Raw genomic sequence first — 22,475 nt, 5'->3', positions numbered from 1 at the left:
CAGAGACAGCGGGCAGGAAGCGCTGTGCCCAGAGGCCGACCACCCTCGGTGCACGGCGGCCCCACCCCTTCTCTGAGCCCCAGCCTCCCCGCCGTGGAGCCAGGGCCCTCATCCCGCCTCTACACGGACACCCCGAGGGGACAGGCCATGGAGCGGAGCTCGGTGAGCATCGGGAGGTGGGCGATTGGCCTCTTGCCATTGCCGTCCCTGGCCGTGGACCCCACGGGCGTGCCCGCCGTCATCCCTGCCCCCTGGGCCCCTCCAGACCGCAGGGGCGCAGTGCTGGGCCCTGGGGACGGAGCACAGCTGGTCATCCAGCCTCGCCCACAGCCGGGTCCGGGCAGGCCATCGTCCCCCCTCACTGCCTGGCACACGGTGCCCTTGGAGCACCCCGGCTCAGCCTGGGCTCCAAGAGCTATTCTTTCAAGTGGTGAAATATTAGTGCCTTTTCCTGTTTTCTAAACCTGAGAACCTTAGCATTGGCTAAGTGGTTTTATTCACTTTTCAGAAAGAAAAATGACTCTGTCCCGAGTCCCCAAAGGGAAATTTCAAAAGCTGCTTCCAGTTCTTAAACACAGCGCAGCTGCAGGGGCCAGGCCGCCTGCCTTTGACGGCTCGGCCGGCGGCCAGCACACGGCTGCCCTGCCCCCTGTGTCCTCCTCCCGGCCTCCCTCACGAGGGGTCGGGAGCCATTCGTGGGGTGGGAGAGTTTGTCTGTGGGGACAGGGTGGGAAGAAGGAGGTCTGTCTGCGGGGTGGGAGGTGTCCATCCATGGGGTGGGGTGGGGTTTCTGTCCATGGGGTAGGGCGGGAGGGAGGAGGTCTGTCTGTGGGGTGGGGGGGTGGGGGTTTTCCTTGGGGGTGTCTGACATAGCCCTGCGCCCTGCCCGCCCAGCCTGGAGACCAGTCGGTTACTTCTGGGGTTTCCCTTGTGTGGTTTCCCCTCCCAGGATCTCCGGATGTATCTTTTCTTTGGCGTTTTCTGTCTCTGTTTTTGGTGGGGCGCTGTCGGGGAGGCCCTTCCGCATTCCGTGTCCACGCTTCTGTGCGCGTCTGTAACGGCATCGCTTCCACGGATTGCACATTGTTGCTGCTGCCTCCGACGCCTCTCCTCCACAGCCTCCATCGTAACCTGCGTGCGCGGGAGGCAGGCACTGCGCCCTGTGGGTCGTTCTCCGGGCCGGCGGGCCTCCTTCTGGGGCTGGTCTGCTGGGCACCGGGAAGGCTGCCGCCAGCCGCGTGTGAAGGCCGGTTCAGACCCCGCAGGGGCCGCTGGCGCAGATCGACCTCCTGCCGGGCCCTGTGCTTATGGACCCCGGGTCCACGGGGGCCGGGGGCGCAGGCATCGGGGGGTGTTCCATTCGTCACGGCAGCCCTGAGGCCTGTCACCCCTGCCTTGGGAGCAGGGACTGTCTCCTCTCCGGGAGGGGCAGGGCCATCACCTGGCGTGCAGGGAGGAGTCCTGCTCCCTGGTCCGGACCCCCCACCACAGCTCCAGCCGGCCTCCCTGCCGCCCAGGACGGTGAGGTCCCACTCACCCAGGCCCGCTGGGCCTGGTTCCTCTCCTGAATTCGCTCATCTTCTAAGATTTCGTCCGCCCTCTTGTCTGCCGCTGCCTCCCCGCCCTCCACTGTGGTTGCGGTGGGGGGCAAGGTCGAACACGTATGTTCAGGGGTGAGCACGTGCGTTCTACTCGCCGTGTCCGTGGGGAAGCCCCGTATGTATGTTCCCTTTGGTTGACACTGACTAGAGCCTTTCCGGGGTTATGATTTAGGGTTTTGGAGAAATGGCATTTCGTGGACTCCCGCCTCCTTGAAGCGCACTTGAAACTCAGTGGGACAGAAAGTCCTCCCTGCAGCGAGTGTGGAGTCTACGGGGAAAATAACTTACTCAGAGAAGCTTTTGAAGACACTCTGTTGTGTGAAACAGACACTGTCACGTACGCCGAGGACATGTGACACGAGACCGGATCTATTCCAAAGAAGTGATTTCAAAGCTGAGGAGTCTGGGAGTCAGCTAGGAAGCATGATGGGCTGCTCCAGGCATGTGTAAAGGCCCTGAGGTGGGGAAGAGAGTGGTGCTTCTGGAATAGAGCCAGGGCAGGTGTGGCTGGAGAGGCGGGGCCTGGACACTCGGCACAGGCCTCGTGGCCACAGGACAGGGTTTCATTTCAGACCGTGTCTCCCCTTCAGAGCTTAGAATTCTGTCCAGAGGACTTAGGCCCCGGCACAGGATTGGAACCCAAGGGACAGAACCCAGCGGCCAGTGCCGCTCTGAGCTCGGTGACTGTGCTGGGAGGCCTGGGATCCCGGTCCCAGCTCTGCCCTGCGTGGGTCTCCAGCCCTCCCCCCGCCAGCCTCCTCCCCTGGATGGTGCTTATTCTATACTCAGAATCCTCTGGACCACGATGTGGGTCAGGGAAGCCCATTAACAGGGGGCCATTGCCTTGAAAGGTCCCAGGATGGAGCTGAGGCCACCGCGTGTGGGACGGGGTAAGGCCCGAGGTCCGTCTGTCCCTCAGAATGGCCACCGTGCAGAGTCACACCCAGTCACCTGACTGGCGTGCTCAGGCCACGCGAGAGGAAAGACGTGGACCGCAGGCCCCGGGCTGCCCTCCTAAGGGCCGTTGGCATCTTGGCACGTGTCTCTGCCGTGTCCTGACTGCTTGTGCTTCTCGAAGGCCCTGGGAGCAAGAGGAGCTCAGAGCTAAGGGTTGGGTCAGAGGTCCCACGGAGCCGACCGGGACCTCCAAGTGGAGCTGCCGCCCCCCCCCCCCCAACCTCCAGCTCCCCGCACCTTCCCCAGCAAACCGGTACGCAGGGAATTGAGTCACGGAGGCGCATGTGCTGTGAGTGAAATGAAGGCACAGCCGGGCTCTGCTGGCCGGTGCGGCCTCGTGTGGGGGCCCCGCAAAGGCTTGCTGCTGGGAGGGTCCCGCCGTCCACTGGTCTGTCTCTCACCTGCTCTCCCTGCTCCTCTGGGATAAGACTTTCTCCGGATTTTAGACTGTGAACCGCTCTCCAGAGCCATGTGCCCATAACCGCTCCTTTATCGTGCCATCTCCGCTCTCTCCTGCCAGCCTTACGTAAGGGAGAGTTTATTTTTGTTCCGTGTCCTTCCCACGGGCTCTCCCGGCGGCCTTCTAGGACTCCGGAAGGAGCCAGGTGTTGGGCACGGATGGGGAGGGGGGGGTGGGGGGGAGTCCGAGCCAACCAGGGGCCGTCCACCCGTGGATGTGGCTGTGGCCGTGGAGGGAACCAGCCGGCCTGCATGGGGCCACGTGCCAGTTGAGAAGCAGGCGCATGGCCCCTGGACCTTGCCATCCACCCCTGGCCTGCGCCACCCCTGCCCGCCCTGCACACCTGAGCTCTGGGCGACCACGTCCTCTGTCTAGCACCCGCCTGTTCGTTGGCCTCCCTTGTCCCTCACCGAGGACTCTTGGAGAGCCTTGCACAGGGCTGCCACGGGGAAGATGGACAGGGTGGCCCAAAGAGAGAAGAGCGTGGCAGGAGGGCACGTTCCTTTAGCCCGCGTCGCCAGAGGGCAGGACGGGACGGAGGGTGAGTCTGGCCCGGCGCAGCCTCCACCCGTGGGCCTGATCCCAGGCCTGAGGGGAGGGGGTCCGGGCACGAGGTCCTCATCCCAGGCATCTGGTGATGCCTGAGACGTGCACACGGCAGGAGGGGTCCGAAAGCGGGCAGGCCCGGAGCTCTCCGCAGACCCGACGAGGCCACTTGAGTGCTGAGCCGGCCTTGCCCGATGGCCTCTGTGGGTGGCCATGGCCGGGTGCCTGCGGGTGGGTGCGGAGCGGGGTCACCGTGGACCCCAGGGGTCACCGGCCCTTGGCAGGCCGCCTAACCCCACCCACAGGAAGCCTCGGCTCGCTCTGGGGAAGAGGCCGCATCCGAGCAATGGCTTTTCCAAGGCAAAAGGCACATCTTTTATTTATTTAATCCAAACCATCGTGTGAATTATTCATTCACGTTTATGTAAGCGATTGAACGGCAGAATAGGGGGGGAGGTCAGAGCACTGACTTTGCTGTGCCCTAAATCACAGCGAGAGCTCACGGCGTCCCCACCCCAACGTGCTGCATTAAGGTGACCGCACCTGAGGACCCACACCAAGCAGACGGGGAGCAGAGCCCTCTGTACCTCTGACAGCCTGTGTGACCTTGAGGAAGTCACTCCCCCATCCAAGCCTCCCCTCGCTTGTCAGAGGGTGACAGGGGGCCCGCCTGGTGTGGTGGGGGCCGCACGGGGTGAGACAGAGTGTGCGAGGAGCCCGATAGGGGGGGCGGAGCTCATACCCCAGGCGTCCGCAGCCCCCAGGGGGACGGGAGGGGCGCGGCTTACCCGTGCATTTGCCTGAGTCCGTGTACTTGTAGGAGTCCGTGGACTGAGTAATGGGCAGCCTCTTGATATCTGTGGGCAAAGGGGCTGTTACCTTCTCCAAGGTCAGGTTGCATTATTCCCAAAATTAAATTTTTCCCAATGGGCATCTGAGCTCCATTAAAGGCAGTGCAGTCTGACAGGGGTGAATTATCGCCGCAGAAACGTGGTCAGTGAATCTTTCCTTCCAGGATGGGTTTTTCTCCTGCTTGACGGGTCCGTCCTCGGTGGGCTGGCCGAGAGATTCAGGGAGGAGCACGGGGTCAGAGCCGCCAATTACCCTTTGGATTTCGTAGTCTGATTACTCGATTAATCAAGGGCTCCATGCCCGTGTCCCGATGGAGAGGCTCTCTGCTCCGGAAGAAGGATGTCCACCGGGGCCATCAGGGCCGCGTGGTGATGGAGGGCAGGTGAGGGCAGGGCGTGTGACAGGTGGAGGGACCCGCATGGCAGGGAGGCCGGAAGGAGCCGTGCCCTGGTCTCAGATTCCTCGTTCAGAGCAAGAACGCGGCCGGCCCCGGGCTGCCCGCAGAGCTGTACGAGGTACAGACAAGACCCAGGATACGTGTCCAGGAGCCTGGCGCAGGCCAGAGCGCGTGAGGGGCAGCGGGGCCGCGAGAGCTTGGCCTGGGGCGGATGGCGCTCCCCACGCCAGACACGCGTGGCCGGGCAGTGAATGTCACAAGCCCCGTTTGTGAACCAGAACCCACGCCCTCCGCGTCGCCCTGTGACGGCTGCAGAGCGTGTTGGTGCCTGGAGCTGACCGAGCTCCCACCATCCAAGGTGTGGCCCGAACCCACACGGCACTGTGCTGTGGCCCCGTGGGATCCAGCTTGTCTTTGCGACGCCTCCTCAGGCAGTTGTGTACCCGACGCACCTGGGAGCTGGAGGGTCACACATTCAGGGCCACAGGTCCGGAAGGGCGCACGGGTGGAGGCTCTCCTGTGTGTCTTTCCCTGGAAGACAAGCTCCCCCGTCCCCTTCACCTGCTCCAGGAGGTGACCTTTCCTGCTCTCTCCCTGCCCTCAGCCCTGCCAGGGAGCCTCTGGTTGCCGGGCCCGGGCCCGTCCTGGTGACTGTCACAGGATGTGCCACGGGCCTCTTGCTTCAGCTTGAGCAAGAGGGTTCCTGTCCCTGTCACAGCCCGGTTGACCGGCTCCAAGGCCTGGGGTCTCCCACCACCCTCTTAGACGGCACAGCTCCAGTCCCACCCAGGACGTCCCCGGGCCCTGGAGGGGTTCCCCGACATCAGCTCCAGAGGGACCAGCAGGAAGCTCCTGGCTTCAGAGGCTGGTGTTTGAGGAGAGCCAGCCTTGCTAATTAGTGAGGGGAGAACTGAGGTTTAATTACTGGGAAGGCACCTTGGGTGAAGGATTCGTGATAATTGCTGTGTAGCCTCCTGATGGCTTTGTGCTTGGCACAGCTGGTTTCTCCTGTGCGGCCCTGAACCGTGGCAGGCGTGACGGGAGGGCCTGGGGCCTCTGCCCTGAACCGTCCTGTTAGAGCCTTGAGGGGGCGGGCGGGGTCCCAGGGGCCTGTCTGCGCGCAGTGGCCTTGTCTCCGGCGGGGGGGTTGGGGGGGGAGCCCCAGGGATGTGACCAGGAAGCCCCCGGGCATCCACTGTCAAGGCCCCCTGCCTGCTCACCACTTCTCAGCGCTGGCCTGTGTGAGTGGGCGGCCAGCCCCCCAGCAGGTACAGACCCAAGACTGCCCGTGAGGGGCCAGGCCCCACCTAAGCCTCCTCAGCGGCCCTGGGAAGGACTCTGTGTTGCCTGTTGCCCTTCAGAAAAGGCGCCAGACCGGGGGTCGAGTCAGGGCTCAGAGCTGGGACGAGGCCCTCTGTGTTCAGAGTCACTGCTGTCCTTCGAGTTATTTACGTTTCATTGAACGACTCCGCGCCCAAAGGTCGGGCCGGCCCTGTGCTTGTTTTCTTCGTTCCCTAGCTTCGCGCTCGCTCGCGTCAGGGCTCTGCCTGGGCGGGACCCCGTCTCCTCCACGACCCGCTGTCGGTGACTCTGGCCCTGGCCCCCGCTGCCGCCCCGCGTCCCATCCGGTCCGGGTTTGCAAGCTCACCCTGTCCCCTGTCGCCCCCAGAGCTGAAGAAGCAGGTGGAGAGTGCCGAGCTGAGAAACCAGCGGCTGAAGGAGGTCTTTCACACAAAGATCCAGGAGTTCCGGAAGGTCTGCTACGCGCTCACCGGCTACCAGATAGACGTCACCACGGAGAGCCAGTACCGGCTGACGTCCATGTACGCCGAGCACAAGGCCGACTGCCTCATCTTCAAGGTGGGACCGCGGTGACGGCCACCGGTGTGGAGAGCACGTCCGCCCGGTCGTCCTGGTGCACGACGGAGCGGGAGGGTGGCGGCCTCCCCTCAGGAGGCGTGGCCCGCTGCTTCCAGGGGAGTCTGCTGACCCCCGGCCGCCCCGACCTGGCCGCCTCTGGGTGTCTGCCGTCCGCCTGTGCTGCGTTGGCCCCGTCGCTGGGAGGGGCGGGGCAGCGAGGCCCGGGGCATCCAGCCCCAGCAGTTCCCGGGGGGCGGCGGAAGTAAGAGGGTGAGGGTCCGTGTTGGGCCAGGGAGGCGGCCTCAGGACTGGACCGTGTGGCAGACGGGACAGGGGACGGAAGCTGCTGGATCTCTCTGGGACGGGCCCTCGGGTCTGCCTGAGGCGCCAGGGCTGGAACCCCAGACAGACGCGAGGGCGGGAACTTGGCGGCCTGTGTTGGCCCCAGACTCCTTCTGGAGAAGCCAGCAGGGTGGGGGCCCCCACAGAGGAGCCCCCTCGGAGTCGGAGGCAGCATGTGGCCTGTGGCTGTACCCGTGTCCAGGCCCGGGGTGGTGTCCGGGTTTCGGGACTGGGACGGTCGCGGGGAATGACGCACCCGCACGTGAGGGGCAGGACCGGGGCGCTGCCAGGCCGACCAGGAGGGCTGTTCCCGCCACCGCCGCGCTGGCCTCCCCTCCCTTTGCTGGAAGACGGCGACGTGGGCCCGGCATGGCTGTGGGCGGCCACGGTCGGCACGGAGGTCCCCACGCGGGGTGGCCGCGGCGCGAAGCGGGCCGTCCACCTGGCTCTGCCCACGTTTGTAAAAACAAAGAACCCACTCTTCTGGGTCCGTAAAGCAGCCGTAACCCGTGCGATCTGCACACGTGGAGCAGGACGCGGTAGCAAAGGAAGTCCTGCCTGTCTCGTTTCATCGCGAACTGAGCCTCACGCTAAACCTGTGCCCGCCCGGCTGCTTCCTGGCACAGGTGCTGGCCAAGCCGGAGGCGCCGGGTCGCGGGAGGCCGAGGGAAGAGGGGTCCCGACCTCGCAGGTCGGCGTGGGGCCCCCCCCCCGACTTCGTTTCCATCCCCCTTCCTTCCTGGCGGCCTCTCCTCGTCCTGAGGTCAGCACCGCGTCTCGGCCTGATGGCTGCCTTCTCACATCCCCGGCCGTCTTGGGTCCCGCGTGTCTGTTTTTACGTTTCTAAGCAAGCTCTCAGAAACGTCTCTCCTGTGTCATTCCGCGATCTTCCGAAGAACTCAGACCCTGACGAGCACTTCGTGCGCTGTGGGAACCCCACACGGTTTTCTTAAATGTCAAGCGTGTAAGCAGAGATGTTCAGGTCTTACAAACCCTCACTCTGGACAGGACAGCGCCTGTGGAGCAGAGATCCGCAAAGGCACTGTCAGGCCGTTTCTCTCCCCCCCCTCCCCCGCCCCAGACTGTCCACCGTCCCCCGACCCTCCGCCGTCCCCCACCCCGGACCCTCCACTATTCCCCTACAGATCGTCGGCTGTCCCTGCCCCTACCCACGCTGTCTGCGGTCTCTCCCCACCCTCGGCTCTCCTGCATGTGCAAGGCCTCACTGTGCTCAGCAGTTGCCCCCTGCCAGGCCCCTTGAGTGTGTCCACGCCCAGAGCTTACCCCAGCTCAGTTCCTGGGTGTTGCTGCAGTAACCCCAACACCTTCCCCTCCTGAGGGTCCCCTGCAGGGTCCAGTACACCCACAGTTCTGACTGGTGCCCTGCCTCCCAGCTGCAGGCGTGGCTCTGGACCTAAGGGCCAGATGTGCCGGGAGCAGCATGGGTGTGAGCCGGCCCCCGAGGACGACAGGAGGGCCGACGGCTCAGCCCTCTGTTCACGCCCACAGCAGGCACCCCTGCCCCCACCGTCCCAGCTGGGCCTCCAGCCCCACCCCCCAGGTAGGGGGCAGTCCCGTGCACAGCATCAGGAGACGCGGGTTTGCTCACGGCCCCGCCACGTTCTAGCTGCGTGACGTTCTAGATGCGTGGGTCGTCAGGGAAAACGTGGAGGGACGTCGCCGACTGTGAGATGCGAAGCACAGTGCCCGCTGGTCCTCGGAGGCCGTGCAGAGAGCTGTCTGGAAAGGACCCGGTAGACAGGCCAGCTGCCCCTCGTCCAGGCTGCCAGACTTGGACCCACACGCTGCCTTTCCCCACCTGGAGACCACTCTGAGCCTCGGTCTCATCGTCTGTGAGTCAGGGGTCAGAGCTAAGAGAGCCCACGACCACGAGCCCCCATAGTGCTTGACACGGGGGCACCAGCAGCATCGCTGAGGACCTACCCTGGGTTTCAGGGTTTGTCAGAATTGTGTTTTCAAGCAGTGAGCGCTTAGCAGACAGAAGCTGCCCCTCAGGGCCCATGTTAGCCCCACAGGGCCCCCATCTCTGCCTTCCCCTGGGGGTCCCCTCACCCTGCACACCAGCGCTTGGGCCCTGCCCCTGGTCAGATCGCCCCACCCCCCAACAGAGCCGTAATGTGCTCACAGTCGCCTCCTCCGGGAGGGCTTCCGGTGTTCCCCAGAGGTGGGAACTGTCTTCAACTTACACCGTTCAGGACACACGTCACTTTCTGTTGCTTGGTCATTACGTAGGTGACTTCTGTTCCTTTACACAAGCTGTTCTTCAGGGACAGGAACCGTCCTATGTCGGGCCCTTGGGCCCTGGGAGGCCTCAAGTGTGGTGTAGGTATGGACAAGCCAGGAGCCCCCCACCCAGGCCCCCACCCCCAGTGTCAGCCGCCTCTCACACAGCCATGGGCATCTGCCGCTCAGGGCCCGTGCACGTCCGTGTGGGGCCTTCCCGGGAGCTCACGGGCCACCCAACGGGAGGGGCCGGGTGAGAGGTGCATCCTCTGGGCCGGCTCAGCCCTCTGTCCCCGGACACCTCCCCACCCTCCCGAGGTGCCGGCCTCCCGCACCGGCTGCCGTGCCTCGGGCAGTGCCCGGCCGGGGCTTGCACTCCACGGTGGCCCTGTCCTCCCTCTGCGCCTCCACTGGCAGAAAGTGCTGAGCTGCGGAGAGCGGAGGGCCCCAGAGCGTGGCGGTATCCGCAGACCGTCTGGACGTGTGTGTGCGTTCGCTTGCTCGGCCGCAGTCCTCCCGGACACTCGAAACGCGGAGCCTCTGAGCTTCTCCGGGGTGGGTGCTATCGGGCCCTCAGGGGCCCCAAAGAAGGTGCTTCTGGAGCTGCCGAGCCTGTGAGGACGTCTCTAAGCAGGGGCAGGGAGTGACTGCCGGTGAAGTACCTGCTGCCTCTGCCTGTTACGGCTCAGTGACAGGAGGCCCCGTCCCATCCCATCCGCTGCTCGTCTGCCTGCTCGGCCTGGCGCGTGCGGGCTGTGCACTGCGGACAGACGGACAGATGGGGAGAATGCGCGAGAAGCCACGTAGAAGGGAGACGGCAGACTGACCGCGTGCAGATCCTCACTGCCTTCCGGGGACCCAGCCAGAGGCAGCCCCTGCCCAGCACTGCCCCGGGACCCAAGGGGACACGAGGTGCCCTGGAGCCCTCACGCTTGGCCGGGCCACTGCACCCCGCGGGACTGGGTTTCCCCACCCACAGTGAGGAGCTTGACCTGGATGCGCCCCGGGGTCAGAAGGGCTCCGCCAGCGAGCTCAGCCTTGGCTGGGGCAGCAAGGAAGGGTTCCCTGTGAGCCGGTGGTCCTAAGTGAGAGATGCTGCGGGACGGAGACCAGCCGGAGAGACGGGCCGACCCGCCGACCCTCACGCGGCCTTGGGGCCCCTGCCCCGGGGGGCTGAGCGCAGACCCACGCGGCGGTGGCGCAATCAGGCTGGAGGGGGATCGCAGAAAGCTGCAGTCTCCTGGCCCCTTTGGCTTATTTTATTTTATTTTCCCAGAGATGATCTTTCAGGCAGGAAGGGGGCTGAAGGCAGAGTTAGAAATAGCTGAGCGCCGTTCCGGCTGAGCGGGCTCTGCAGATGTGCGCCGGCATGATTGAGGGTTCGGGCTCACCCCACGCGCTCTGCTCCAGAAGACGCGGCGCCCGGCGGCCCGGCCCTTGCTGCCGCGTGGGTGGGAGCTGCCTGCCCCCGGGGGCCGCCACTCCGAGGACAGGCAGGCACTCGGCCCGGAACTCGGCCCGGCAGGGGCCCGGCCACCCTCCCCGCCCCCGCCCCCGCCCCTGTGCCGGAGGAGAAGTGGGCCTCGCCGCGCCGGCAGCAGTGGGGGCGCCCGTGTCGCCCACAGGTGCGTGCGAGTCTCCGGGACCTCCGGAGGCCTGCTCTCTGGGCCTGTCATTCTGTCTGGCTGTGGTTCACGAGCTCTCCTGCCCTCCCTCCTGACCACTAGCCGGGGCGAGCCCCCCGTCCCAAGAGGGAGACCGGGCGGGTACGCCGGTGGCTGAGTCTCGGCGCCCGGCCCCCGTGTGAGTGCCCTTGGGACACGGCTGTGGACGCGGGAGTCCTCCCTGCCGGCCCCGGGGATCTCCCTCGGGCCAGCAGGCAAGGCGGGGGGCACCACTTCCGGCACCAGGGAGCAGCTCGAGGGCAGGGGAGAGGCGTGCGTGTAAACCCGTAAACCGTGGCACGGTGAGCACAGGCCGCGCCGGCTCAGTATCTGGCTGCTGCACGTCCTCAGAAAGTTCCAGAGTTCCTGCTGTCACTGCAGCAAGTACTCGGGGGACATGGTGACTCCAAGCCCCCTGTGTCCACCTGGCTCGTCCCTGGAAGGGACTTGGTGTACGACCACCACCACACCTGCACTGCCCTTCTGGCCGTTCTGTCCCCCAGCGTCTCCGACCTCTGTCCCCCCTCACACGCCGTGGCCCTTGCGGACCCGGCAGCCGGCGGGGCCATGTTGACCCGGACCGAGGCCCGTGCAGGCCGTGCAGCCCCGCAAAGGAGCTTGCCCCTGGGCTGCCCGTGGCTGCCGCCTTCTCTCCTCATAAACTAGTGAGAGGGTCGGCCCCGTGGCCCCGTCACCCACAGAGCGCAGGCTTGTTCTGCCCCACCGGGCCCCACTGGCACCAGTGCCCGGGACTCTTGTCTGACGGGCACAGACAGGCCACCGGCCTCCCGTGGAGTACTGAGCCCGGGGCAGTTGTTGTGGGGCAGCAGGGGTGGGAAGGGCCAGGGGCCGGGTGGGGGAGAGGCAGGCTGCCCTGTGCAGAGGCGGGCCGGTCGGGCCAAGCAAGACAGAGGATGTGGACCAGACTGCAGTGAGGAGAGAAGCTCGTGCCTCACGGCGACGTCCCAGTGGCGTCATCTCGCTGGCACGAGGCTGGGGAGCCTTGCGGTTGCCGTGGCAACAGCTCCTGGTCGGAGGAGGAAGAAGAGGGGTTCCGGGAGCCGCAGTTTCCCCCCAGGTCCCAGGGACGGCTCCGCCGGTCAGGTGTTGACCCAGAACCGGACCTGACAGCATGGTCCCACGTGGCCCATGGGACACCCGTGTTGTGGCTTCCTGGGGTTTTTCTGAGCGTGCCTGGCCTGCCTGGCCCTCGGAGCCGTGCACGTGAGCTTCCAGGCCCGCGAGAAGCGCCCTTCTCCCCGCAACAGAGTCGGAATAGAGGGTGTTTGGGGGCAGACAGGGCAGGTGGCTGGTGGCCCCGTGTGGAGCCCTGCAGGGGACCCATGGCCAGCTCCTCAGCAGGGGCTTTGTCCACACACTGGGACCTCGTGTCAGGAGAGCGGCTGCTCAGAGGCCAGATAAGGGACATTCCTCTCCCTCCATCCTGCTGTGGGCCCCCACCCTGTCACCCCGTCATCTGTCCGGATCCCTTGTGTCGGGTCCAGTGGTTGATGGCAGTTCCTGGGAGGAGCGGGCCTGTGCATCTTCTGGCGGATGCAAGCCATTCCCCGCTGTGCTGTCTTCAGGGGCAGCGTTCCCGGGTCCTGTCAGTAGGAGAGAGCAGGGTGAGGGGCAGGCCGGCAGGCCCCAGGACCCCAGTGCTGTCCACCCCCGCCCTCCACAAGAACGTCCTGCCAGGTCTGCTCAGGCCCGTCGGACACGGGGCAGGCACAGCCTGGCCAGGATTCACCGCGGCTCTCCTCTCCCCACCAGTGTGGGCCGCCTGCCCTCTCACATCAACCCCTAACCCCCTGCCCTGCCAGCATGCCCCTGGGGCGCCCCTTGGCCTGGACCAGGCCGCTCTCTCGTGTGCTTTGGATCAAAACAAGTCGCGTCGCGTCTGGGCTGAGGCGTAGGCGGCGTGAGTGAGGACCCACGGCCTGTCCGGTGAAGCCACGTGCAGGCCTCCCTGTGGGCCGGGGCGCTGGTGGGGCCGTGACACCGAGGCGTGGGCTTCGGGTTTGAGACTTTGACCGGAGTCTGCCCCTGCCAAACAGATCGGCAGGCGTTCCTGCCCGGCCGGCAGCTGCCCACAGCTCTGGGCGGCCGAGGAACGCGGGGTCTCTTGGCTACTGACCGGCCCACCGAGACCGGCCGGTGCATTTAAGTCCTAGAGCTGCCTCCTGGTGGCCACGTCACTTTGCACCCCCGCCCCTGGGCTAGTCTCCCCAAAGGTGGCCTTGTGGCTGGTGGAGCGGAGCATCAAGTACAGGCGGCTGGCTGGCTGCCGGGGGGCAGGCGGGCATCCCTCCAGCATGACCTTCGGCCTGAGTGTCGGGGGGCACCCAGCCCGGCCCGAGGGGCAGGGCCTACACACCCTCTCTGCTACTGTGGCTTCGTCCTGACCTTCACAGGACGGTCGAGCCTCTGGGGTCCTCGGCCCTCCTTTGGTGTCACCCCTGCATTTATGTGCATGGGACAGGCGTCCTGCGAGGGGCACTGACCCTCCGGTCACTTCCAGTGAGATGCCGGATCTCAGGGTTGGAGTGTCGGTTTCAAGTTGAGGAACAGGGAAGGAAAGGGGCTTGTTCTGTTTTCTCCCGAAATACCGGACCCGAGGGCACTCGGAATTTGCCGGTTGAACCTGGCCTTCTGTCCCTGCTGCCTGCCTGGGGGCACTGCTGCCCCCGCCAGGTGCTGAGGGCTGGCCCCCAGGGCCGCCAGCCAGCGAGGCCTGGAAGGGGCTTCTTCTGACTTGGACAGGGCTCCCTGGGCCTCCTGGAAGGAGTGTCGGGAACCTTCCGGTCCCCACGCAGACTGCCCAGGAGAAGCCGCAGCGTCTCTCACCGCCCCCTGAATGAGGGGCCGCCCCTCGGGCTTCCAGGGACCCTTCTGGCCCCGGCCTCGTCCCTGCTCTGTGAGGGCTGAGGGAGGATGGTGGGCGAGCCTGGGTCCATGAGACCCCGCTAGGAGGTGGAGAGCCCACAGGGCTCCCGTGTCGGGAGTCAGGGGGTGAGAGGCTGCGAGGTTTCTCCCCCTCCCCTGACTGGCCGTCGGGGCCGCGCACAGGCTCGTGTGGGAAGAAGCCTGCTCTGGGAGCGCTCCCATCTCCTGCTGTAACAACAGGGCCCAGACACACACCTTAATTTGAATTTTTTTTTGGGGGGGGGTCCTCTGAATTTCAAATGGAGCTGCTTTGAACGCACACTGACTTCTAAACGTCTCTCGTTTCGTCAGCTGAACAGGTGTGGGAATCGGGGTGGCCCAGAGTGTTCCCTGAGCCCCCTCTGCCCAGATACGCTTCCCCCTGAGCCTCGCGTGGGAGAGGCCGGGCTTGTGCTTATCCGGTGGGCGCCCCAGGCAGAGCTGCTGCTTGCCGCTGTTTGCTGGGCCCTCCTGGGGTAGGGGCTCTGGAGGTAGGATTGGACGGCAGCGGGGATCCCAGGACACAGCCCCCAGCTCAGGATAAGGAAAGCTTCACCAGCGTCAGATGGAAACAGAGCCGTGCCCTTTAAGGGTGGGGGGGTGGTGCACGTCCGGAGAGCCCGCAAGGCTAGCGGTCTTACCTCGGTGCTGTGAACGTGAAGTCTTCTTACCTTGGGCTGATTTCTAGATATTCTTTGTACCTGTTCTGCTGTGGTTCACGGGGCGTCTTGGATCTGTGGTTTTATAGTTGACCAGAATCGGATCATCCAGGCTGTCATTTCTTCCAGTACCGTTTCTATGTCCCTCCCCTCTTTTCTGGGGCTCCCGTTACACACATTTAAGGTCACTTGGCTTCATCCCGCTGGTCACTGATGCTGTGTGTGTCTGTCTTCCGTGCTTCCTTTTGGATGCTCTTCGTCGCCCCCTCTTCAAGTTCACTGACCTGCTCTTTGGGGGGTTTTCATGTGCTGTTCGTCTCCGGTGGGTTTTTCTTCTCAGATCCCTTTATCTGGCAGGCAAGTCCGTCCGCTGGCCCTTGCGAGGCTTGTTTTTAAGCTCTGGCAGGGCTGGTCAAGACTGCTTTTATTCTAGGACTAAACTCTGCTGCTGAGATGTAACCCTTCCGGGGTCTCTGGTAAATACCCTGGGCACCTGCTGCAAACTCCTGGGGATCTGCTGGCCGAGAGCCCCCGCTCGGCTCCGTCCTGGGGGCCTGCTGTCCCAGAGCCCCCTCTCGGCTCTGTCCTGGGGACCTGTGTCCCAGAGCCCCCCGCTCGGCTCCGTCCTGTGCAGGACTGCCCGCCAGCCTGAGCCTCGTGGGCTCACCTCCCGTGTCTCTTCCTCGGGGATCACCGTAGCCGCCTGCCCAGTGTGTGCGAACACTTGACCGTGTGTGTTTTGTCTATCGTGTCGGTCATTGATGACACGGAGGCAGGTCTGGTCCCAGTTTATACGTTCGAAGAAGAGCACTCAGCCCACACTGGGGGGCCCCGGGGGCCCCCGTGACCCCCGAAAGCATTCAGGAGATGTGGTCTGTGTCAGCATGGATCCCCGGGCAGAGGTCACAGGCCTCTCACCTTCCCAGAAGCGCCATGGCCCTGGGTGTGCCCCAGGACGGGCAGAGGTGGGGCGGCCCCTCCCCCTCAAGAGTGGCTTCCTACCCCGTGCCCGTGCTGGGGGGGGTGGTCCTTGTGTGTGTGCGGATGGGGCTCTGAGCTCCTGGGAGCAGCAGCCAGTCCTTCCCCCAGACCCCCGTGTGACCGGCCGGCAAGGGGAATAGCGGCCCTTGGTTTTCCAGGTTTGTTTCCACCCGTTGCCGTCCTCAGGTTCGTCGCGGAAAGTTTTAAGCATCTGTGAAAGCGGACGGTGTCGAGAATCCCCACGTGCGCACCGAAGCCCTCCCTGCTGCCCCGATTATTCTGAAGCAGCTCGCGCACCGGGCGAGCATGTGGGCGTTTTGGCCGTAACCCGCAATGTCACCGTGGGGTGGGTTCGGGTTGGTGGACACGGGAGGGCATCGCGGCCTGGTGGCGGGTCCCGGCGCCAGGTGTCGGGCAGCGTGCGGGTCCCAGAGCCCTGGGGGTGGATGGCGGCTGGCAGGGCGCTGGCGTGCAGGCGACCCTGAGGCCTCGACGCTCACCACAGCCAGGCAGCGTGTCACGGGGCTGGGTTTTTACCGGATAAGCCTGTGTTACGGACACTGCGGATGGTCATCGAGGCCGCCACAGCCAATGCCACGGGCCGGCTAGTAACACTGGCTCTGCCAGCATCTTGCTTGTTCCACTCAGCGTGTCAGATACTCGTACGCGGCCGTGCGTGTATGTGGACCGCGTGCCCACGGGCACATGTAATCAGTCATACGTGACCGGGATCTGTCATGCCTGCTGGGGGCTTTCCTAGAGCGGGTTCTTCTCTCCGCGAGCCTTCTGGCACTTGGCTCCCCCCGTTCCCGTGCGGGGACACACCTGCCCTGTGCCCACACCCCACTGAGCCCGGAATCTGAGGAGCCAGGGAGGTCACAGAGCTGTGGCTCCGACGTGCCCACAAAACCCTCAGACTGAGTTGTCAGTGGTGTTTCCGGCCCAGAGGAAGGGTGGCCTGTCCGCCAGGCAAAGGGATGTTTTCTCCTTGGTCTGCCGGCTCCTGCCCCCCATGAGCCCGCAGCCTCGGCCGCGAGCACAGACCCCAGTGCGGGCACGGACAGGCTCGTCCTGCTGCTCGGAGCTGGGGTGCAGGAAGGCCGGGTGGAGGACAGGGGGGCGGGGAGCTGCTCATTAGCAGCCTCCGACTAGGGCAGGGACCTGGGTCACTGGACGCCTGGATTTGCCCAGCCCCCGCTGCAGGGGAGGCGGGGGGGGGGGGGCAGGGGCCCCAGAGCCCCGCGGCAGCCCCGGCAGGATGCAGGCTGCTTGGTTCTCGGGACGGGGGCTGCGGGATCCGGAGCGCTGGCCCCTCCCCCTGCCACTGGCCAGGAGATGATCGCTCTTCGCAGCTCGACGCTGGGGCCCGCCAGGCGTTCGATGAGCAGCCGCTGTCCCTGGGTGATGTTGATCTGTGAGAGCAGCTCGTTACCCTTCCCGGTCTTTAAGGGAACCGCACTCAGCCCGCACGCTGCGCAGACACTTGGATCGTTAGGATCAGGGGGACAGCCCCTCCGCCTCCCCACCCCCGCCCCCAACCGAGATGCTCTGGCCATGCGAAGGGTGCCTCGTGCAGGCACCGCTCCCACAGCCGCGGTCTGCCCGCCGGCCACGTCTGCTGTCCTTGGGCAGAGGATGCTGAGGCCTGTCCTCCACCCGCCAGCCGAGGGTGCTGAGGGTCAGCCGGAGCCCTGACCCCAGATGAGGAGGGGGAGTAGGATCCACCCAGGTGCTGAGGCGGCGGGGGTCTCATGCAGCTGGGAGGCCGGAGGCCGCTCCGAGGCCACCGCGGGCCATACGCCCGCTGGGCTGGGCTGAAGGAGCCCTAAAAAACCACCCCTGCACTTGATCTCGGCAGGGCATTTCCCCTCGAGCCCCGCTGGCGACGGGCCCAGCTGTGAATTGGGAATCGATGCCGGTTCCACCTCCGGCCACCGCGAGGCTGGCTCTGTGGATTCCCGCTGCCGTAAAGCCTCCACCCCTCCCCCACCCCTGGGACAGGCCGGGGGGCGCCCCCGCGGTGGGGCAGAGCCTCGTGTTGGCCAGCTGCCAGGGCGTTGGTCAAGGCGCATGGGACGCCTGGGCCAGAGGTTGGCGTGTGCTGAAGACGGCCCGCCGTGGCTCATGTCTCTGTTTCTCTCATGCCCGCCGGTGTTCGGAGACCTTTCTCCCGTTTTCCAGCCGACCTCCTGGGCAGCCCAGAGTGGACAAGGGCCGGGGGGTGCCAGCCGGCTTTACGGGGGATGAGAGGGGCGGCTTCCTGCCCTGGGTGATCGGTCCCCCCAGGGCAGCCTGGTCTGTGTCCGCATCCCCTCTCCAGACTCCGGTGCCCGCCCCTTGTCCCGAGCTCCTGACGCTTTGGAGGCAGGACCGGGACCCCCACCTGCTTCCTGATCCCTCTTGGCGAGGGGTTTCTCCCTGCCTTCCCAGCTTCGGGGGGAGGGCATAGCGGCACGAAGGGGAGGAGGGGCCGGGGAGCCTGGACCCTGGCACCGGCTCCACCCCGGTCTGGGCGGGATGGACGGCGGAGGCTCGGCTCCCTCCGGGTCTGCCCCGGGCCTCTGTCCAGCGGCCTCCACCCCACCACCCTCGGGAGCCACGTTTCCTTACCCTCCTCCCAAGGAGCGGTGTATGAGGAGCGTTTGAAGAGAGGAGGGGACGTGTGCCCACCGTGTGTCCGGTAACCCATCCTCTGGAGACCTCGCCCCCCGTGGCCCGTGCTGACTAGAGGCACAGCCCCGTGGCCAGGCAGCAGCCAGTCTACTCTCCTGGCCTCTGGAGTCAGAGCTTCCTTACAGGGCTTTGCTCGGATGCAGAGCGGGGGCCCCGGGTGGGGATAGAAGCCACCAGCGGGGTAGGCCTCAGCCCTGTCCCGATGAAGGTGCCCACTGTGCCCATCCTGACCCCTGACCGGGCCGGCAGGGCATCCCCACAGTGGCAGCCGCCTCACCGCCATGAGCTCCCAGACGCGGGGGCGGAGGGGCTCCGTCCCCGTCTGGGTGCTGGGTGAGTCCTCTCCCCACATCAGGCAGGCCTGAGGGACAGGGGTCTCCTCGGCAGCCATCTTGGACCCCCTTTCCTCACCGTCTGCTTCGTCCCAGGTGTGGGGCTGACCCCGCGCTCCGGCAGTCTGTGCCCCAGACTACGTCCCGTGGCCTCGCCTGCCTGGCTTCCCTGTCCCCCCGGGGCCCCCCGCCAGCTCACTGTCCCACGGCACGGCCTGTCCCAGGACCTCCCTCCTCAAAGCCACCAGGGCTGGTCCGAGGACGCACACGCCCAAAGCGGCCCCCGCCCTCTCCACCGGTGCCTGTGGGGGTCCTGCGGATCACCTTCCGTCCCCCCACGTCCCCGCCGGCTCGCTGCATTTCTCCGGCACCTGACACCTTCCCAGGTGAGCGTCACCTGCACACCTGTTCCTCCACCCGGGCAAATCCCCGCGTGTCTGCGTGCTCCCAGCCTTCGCGACGGCCGCTGGGGACTCCGAAGCTGCCGATCGGGGGCGAAGGTGGGGCCACATCTTCTTCCAAGCTCCAGCCTCCGGATGCTCCTGCACCAGGTGCCCTGGAACCCTAAGGACCAGGGGACGTTGGCGTGGGCCTTCTGGGGCCACACGTAGCACGAGCTCCTCCAGACAGGGCCCCCGCGGCCCGGAGCCACCCCCACGGCGAGGCGTGGAGCCCAGGTGATGCCTGCTAGAAGGCTGGGAGGAGAGACTGCCCGCCAGGAGCAGGAGGCTGGCCGGGCCTCGGCGCCCTCCCCGGCAGCAGGGTGCGACCGCCTGAGCCTGACCGTGCGCCCGCGCACTCCCCTGCAGCTACCCGTGGCTGGGGTTTCAGTGGAGGGACGCCCAGGGCGATGAGGGCTGCCCACCGTGACGCCAGGACCCCCGGCCAGGCGGCCGAGTGTTCCCTGACCCGGCTGGAACTGCAGGGTGGTGGGTTTCAGAGGCCTGTGCCACGAAGCTTCGGACGCGTGCATGTCGCGATTGGCCTTAGCGCTGACGCGCGTGGGGCAGTCTGGCTCACGGTCCAGCCGCCGCCGTCCCTCTTCTGGCTGGAGGTCAGCAGGGCCGCAGCAAGGTGTCTGAGGCTCCACCCGCCAAGGGTAGGTTACGTGTGGGCGCCACCAGGGGGCGGGAGGTGGGTCGGGCAATCAGCTGCCAGCCCTCCAGCCGGCCGCCCCCCTCGGCTTCTGCATCCCTTGAGGGGGCAGCCCGGTGGCGCCCAGTTTGGGCCTGTGAGTAAGGGTCCAGCACGGCAGCAGGTGAACGTGGGATTGACCCACTGAGTTCCCCCCTCCCCCACACCTGGGAGTTTGAGGGCACACCCCAGGTTAGATTAGGGTCATGTTCGGTCACGTCACTGTTTCCAGTGTGGGGTGAGCTCTGTGGCGAAGGTGGGGGAGGGGACCCCAGGGCGGCCGACATGTGCCAGCCCTGTGCCAGGGCTCTGGCCCTCGGGAACAAGGCCCCGCTGTCCCCTTGAGCAGGAGGGTAGGGCTGCGGCCGGTAGGGGGAGTCACGGGCACTGGAAGGCAGAGGACACCTTCAGGTTCCCTGCCTGCGTCCACACACTGCAGTCACGACCCCACAGCCGGGCGGCGGCACGTGGAGGCCACTGAGGCTGGTGGAGGGCCCTCCCACGGCAGGAGGGGTAAGGAGCGCCCCGGGGTTTCTTCTGTAGCGGCACCGACCCCCCTTCATGGCCTCCGGGCACCTCCATGCTGTGAATTGGGGTGGGCCGGGGGGGGGGGGTGCGTGTCAGTCCAAAGCGGACACAGTGCCACCGAGGCGGACGTGCGTGCCACTTTAGCCAGTCGCTGTTTTGGGGACCTTTTGTCCACCCCGACTGGCTGCACCAGCACCCCTTGGGCGCCTGTCACGGGTGCAGGTGTCGGCCACCGTGGCCTCCCGGATCAGAACCTCCTGCACCCACGACCCCTGAGGGCTCGGTGCACAGCTGAGGCCCTGTGGCCGTGTGTCCCTGCCGGACGCCCGCCTGCCTGCGGGGGGGGGGGGGGGGGGGGGGGGCGTCCACAGCACACTGAGGGGTGCGGGCTTCTCCCGTGAGCACAGCGTGCCCCAACTCGGGTCTCATCCGCGGTCCCGGCACAAAGTTGGGCCATGAGACCCCAACTCGGGTCTCATCCGCGGTCCCGGCACAAAGTGCTGGTTCAGCTCCTGGCTCCGTCAGCGTGGCTGTCAGCACTTCTGCAGGCTCTCTGCGCAAACACAGGCGGGCTGCGCCTGGCGGCAGGCTCCTCGGGGTTCCTCCGGGAGCCCCCCGGCCGGGCCCGAGAGGTGCAAAGTGGGGGTGCGGGCGGCACGGGCAGGGCCTCGCCGAGGAGGTGCCTTCAGCGCCAGTCAGCGAGGGCAAGCGGGGTCAGAGTCCAGAGAGGCCCGGATGGCCCTCGGAGTCCCAGTGATAGGGAGGGGGCTTGAGAGAGGACTCCAGAAGGTTCTGACCAACCATGGCCGGGAAGAGGTGGGTCTGTGGTCCCAGTTCCGCCGACTCAGGCACGGCCTCGACCAGATTGAGAGAATCCGGAATGGCGCGTGGGCCCGCCTCCTGCACCTCCAGGCCTCCCAGCGTGAAGGACGCGGGCCTGGAGGGCCTCCCAGCAAGTGTCGTTCCTCGCCACATGACGGTGTCTTCACTATGCGGTTCTTATCCGGGCAGCACCTCCTACACGTGTCCTAATCCATCCTCAGTAAGCTCTGGGAGCTCCTTTGGACTGGATCCCACCGGGCCCAGCCCCCCGTCCCTTGGCCTCCTTCCCATGGCCATCTTGCACTTCCTTCCCTGCCGCAGTGCCCGCGGTGAGCTCCCGCAGGGGCCGCAGTCAGGGCTCCCGAGGGGGGTGGGCTGGGGGCCGGGGGTTAGAGAGAGGGGTGCTGCACAGTGGAGGCCACACGCCCGAGGTCCTGGGGGAGGTGGGCTGGGGGCCGGGGCGGGGGCCCGCACAGTGGAGGCCACACGCCCGGAGTCCTGCTACAGTGTAGGTGACGGCTAGCAGGTGCTGAGGGAGCAGGTGGGCGGGCGCCGGGCGGAGGGTGCTCTGCCCCGGTGCTGCCACCCCCCGTGCCCCGGCCGTTGTGTCCCGCCAGCTGCAACCTCGGCCAGCCCGGGCGCCGTGTTCGTGCCCACCCCTGCCGGCGGTCCCCGAGGGCCCCGCCTGGGCACGCTACCCGTCGTGGGTGCTGTCGTGCCACTGGGCTGCCCGTGGTCACCAGGACCCTGGCTCAGAAGCACCTGCTCGCCGCATGCAGGCAGGAGACCGACGTGACGCAGAGGCCCCGCTGCGTCTCCCCGCGGCCTCCGTGTCTGTCGATGCCGGGTCTCGGAGGCAGCCGGTCCTGATTAACTGTGCAAACTTAATTAGTTCGCATCAAAGTTTGCAGAGGGCGTTCCTCGGGGAGCTGGCGCGAGCGGCCTCCAATTGCAGGAGGACCGGATTCCTCGCTGAGGTGGTGATGCTAACACTGAGCACCTTCTCAGGGTGTCCGTCCTCCCCGAGTCCTGACGAGATCCGTCTTTCTGTCTGGTCTTCCCTCCCCTGCACCGCTGTACGTAATATTAAAGCAATTTTTCCTGGGGAGACTGGAGGAAGCAGGCAGGGCGTTCTGAGACCCGGGGACCCAGGGTGGCGGGAGGACAGCTGCCTGGCTGTGGGGCGTCTCCCCGTCTCACTGTCACATCGGCTCAGCCGCCGGGGTCCTGGGGTGTGGCTGGGGGGCTGCTTGTTGCTGTCTACACGCGTGATGGGACTGTGCTTGGCCTCAGCCACCGGGCAGCCTGGTCACTCGTTCCACGGCCCTCACCCCGTGCTGGTCTGGAAGAGTCTGATGCCGCCCCAGGGATCCGTCTCACGTGGGTGACATCTTACGGCTTTGGCCCCTCTCTCACCTGCCCTGTCCCCCTGGGCCTGAGGCCCCCGCCTCACTTCTCCACAGGCTGGTGCGGCCTCTGGGGCACCGCCACCGCTGGG

The 22,475-nt window shown here is 66.1% G+C and overlaps 1 protein-coding gene across 3 annotated transcripts in view; it reads left to right on the top strand.

Annotated features, from left to right (window-relative positions):
* MAD1L1 (mitotic arrest deficient 1 like 1) overlaps window positions 1–22,475 on the top strand; it is a 318,039-nt gene that overhangs the window by 273,584 nt on the left and 21,980 nt on the right. For all 3 annotated transcript variants that reach the window (XM_043559540.1, XM_043559541.1, XM_043559543.1), the window contains one exon: window positions 6,483–6,673. In XM_043559540.1, the coding sequence (XP_043415475.1) occupies window positions 6,483–6,673 (191 nt within the window). The remainder of the gene's footprint in view (window positions 1–6,482; window positions 6,674–22,475) is intronic.

This window comes from Prionailurus bengalensis, chromosome E3, assembly GCF_016509475.1.
Source record: "Prionailurus bengalensis isolate Pbe53 chromosome E3, Fcat_Pben_1.1_paternal_pri, whole genome shotgun sequence".
Classification (NCBI taxonomy): Eukaryota; Metazoa; Chordata; class Mammalia; order Carnivora; family Felidae; genus Prionailurus; species Prionailurus bengalensis.
The sequence above is the reverse complement of the archived record's forward strand: the minus strand, read 5'-3'. Positions and strand labels throughout refer to the sequence as shown.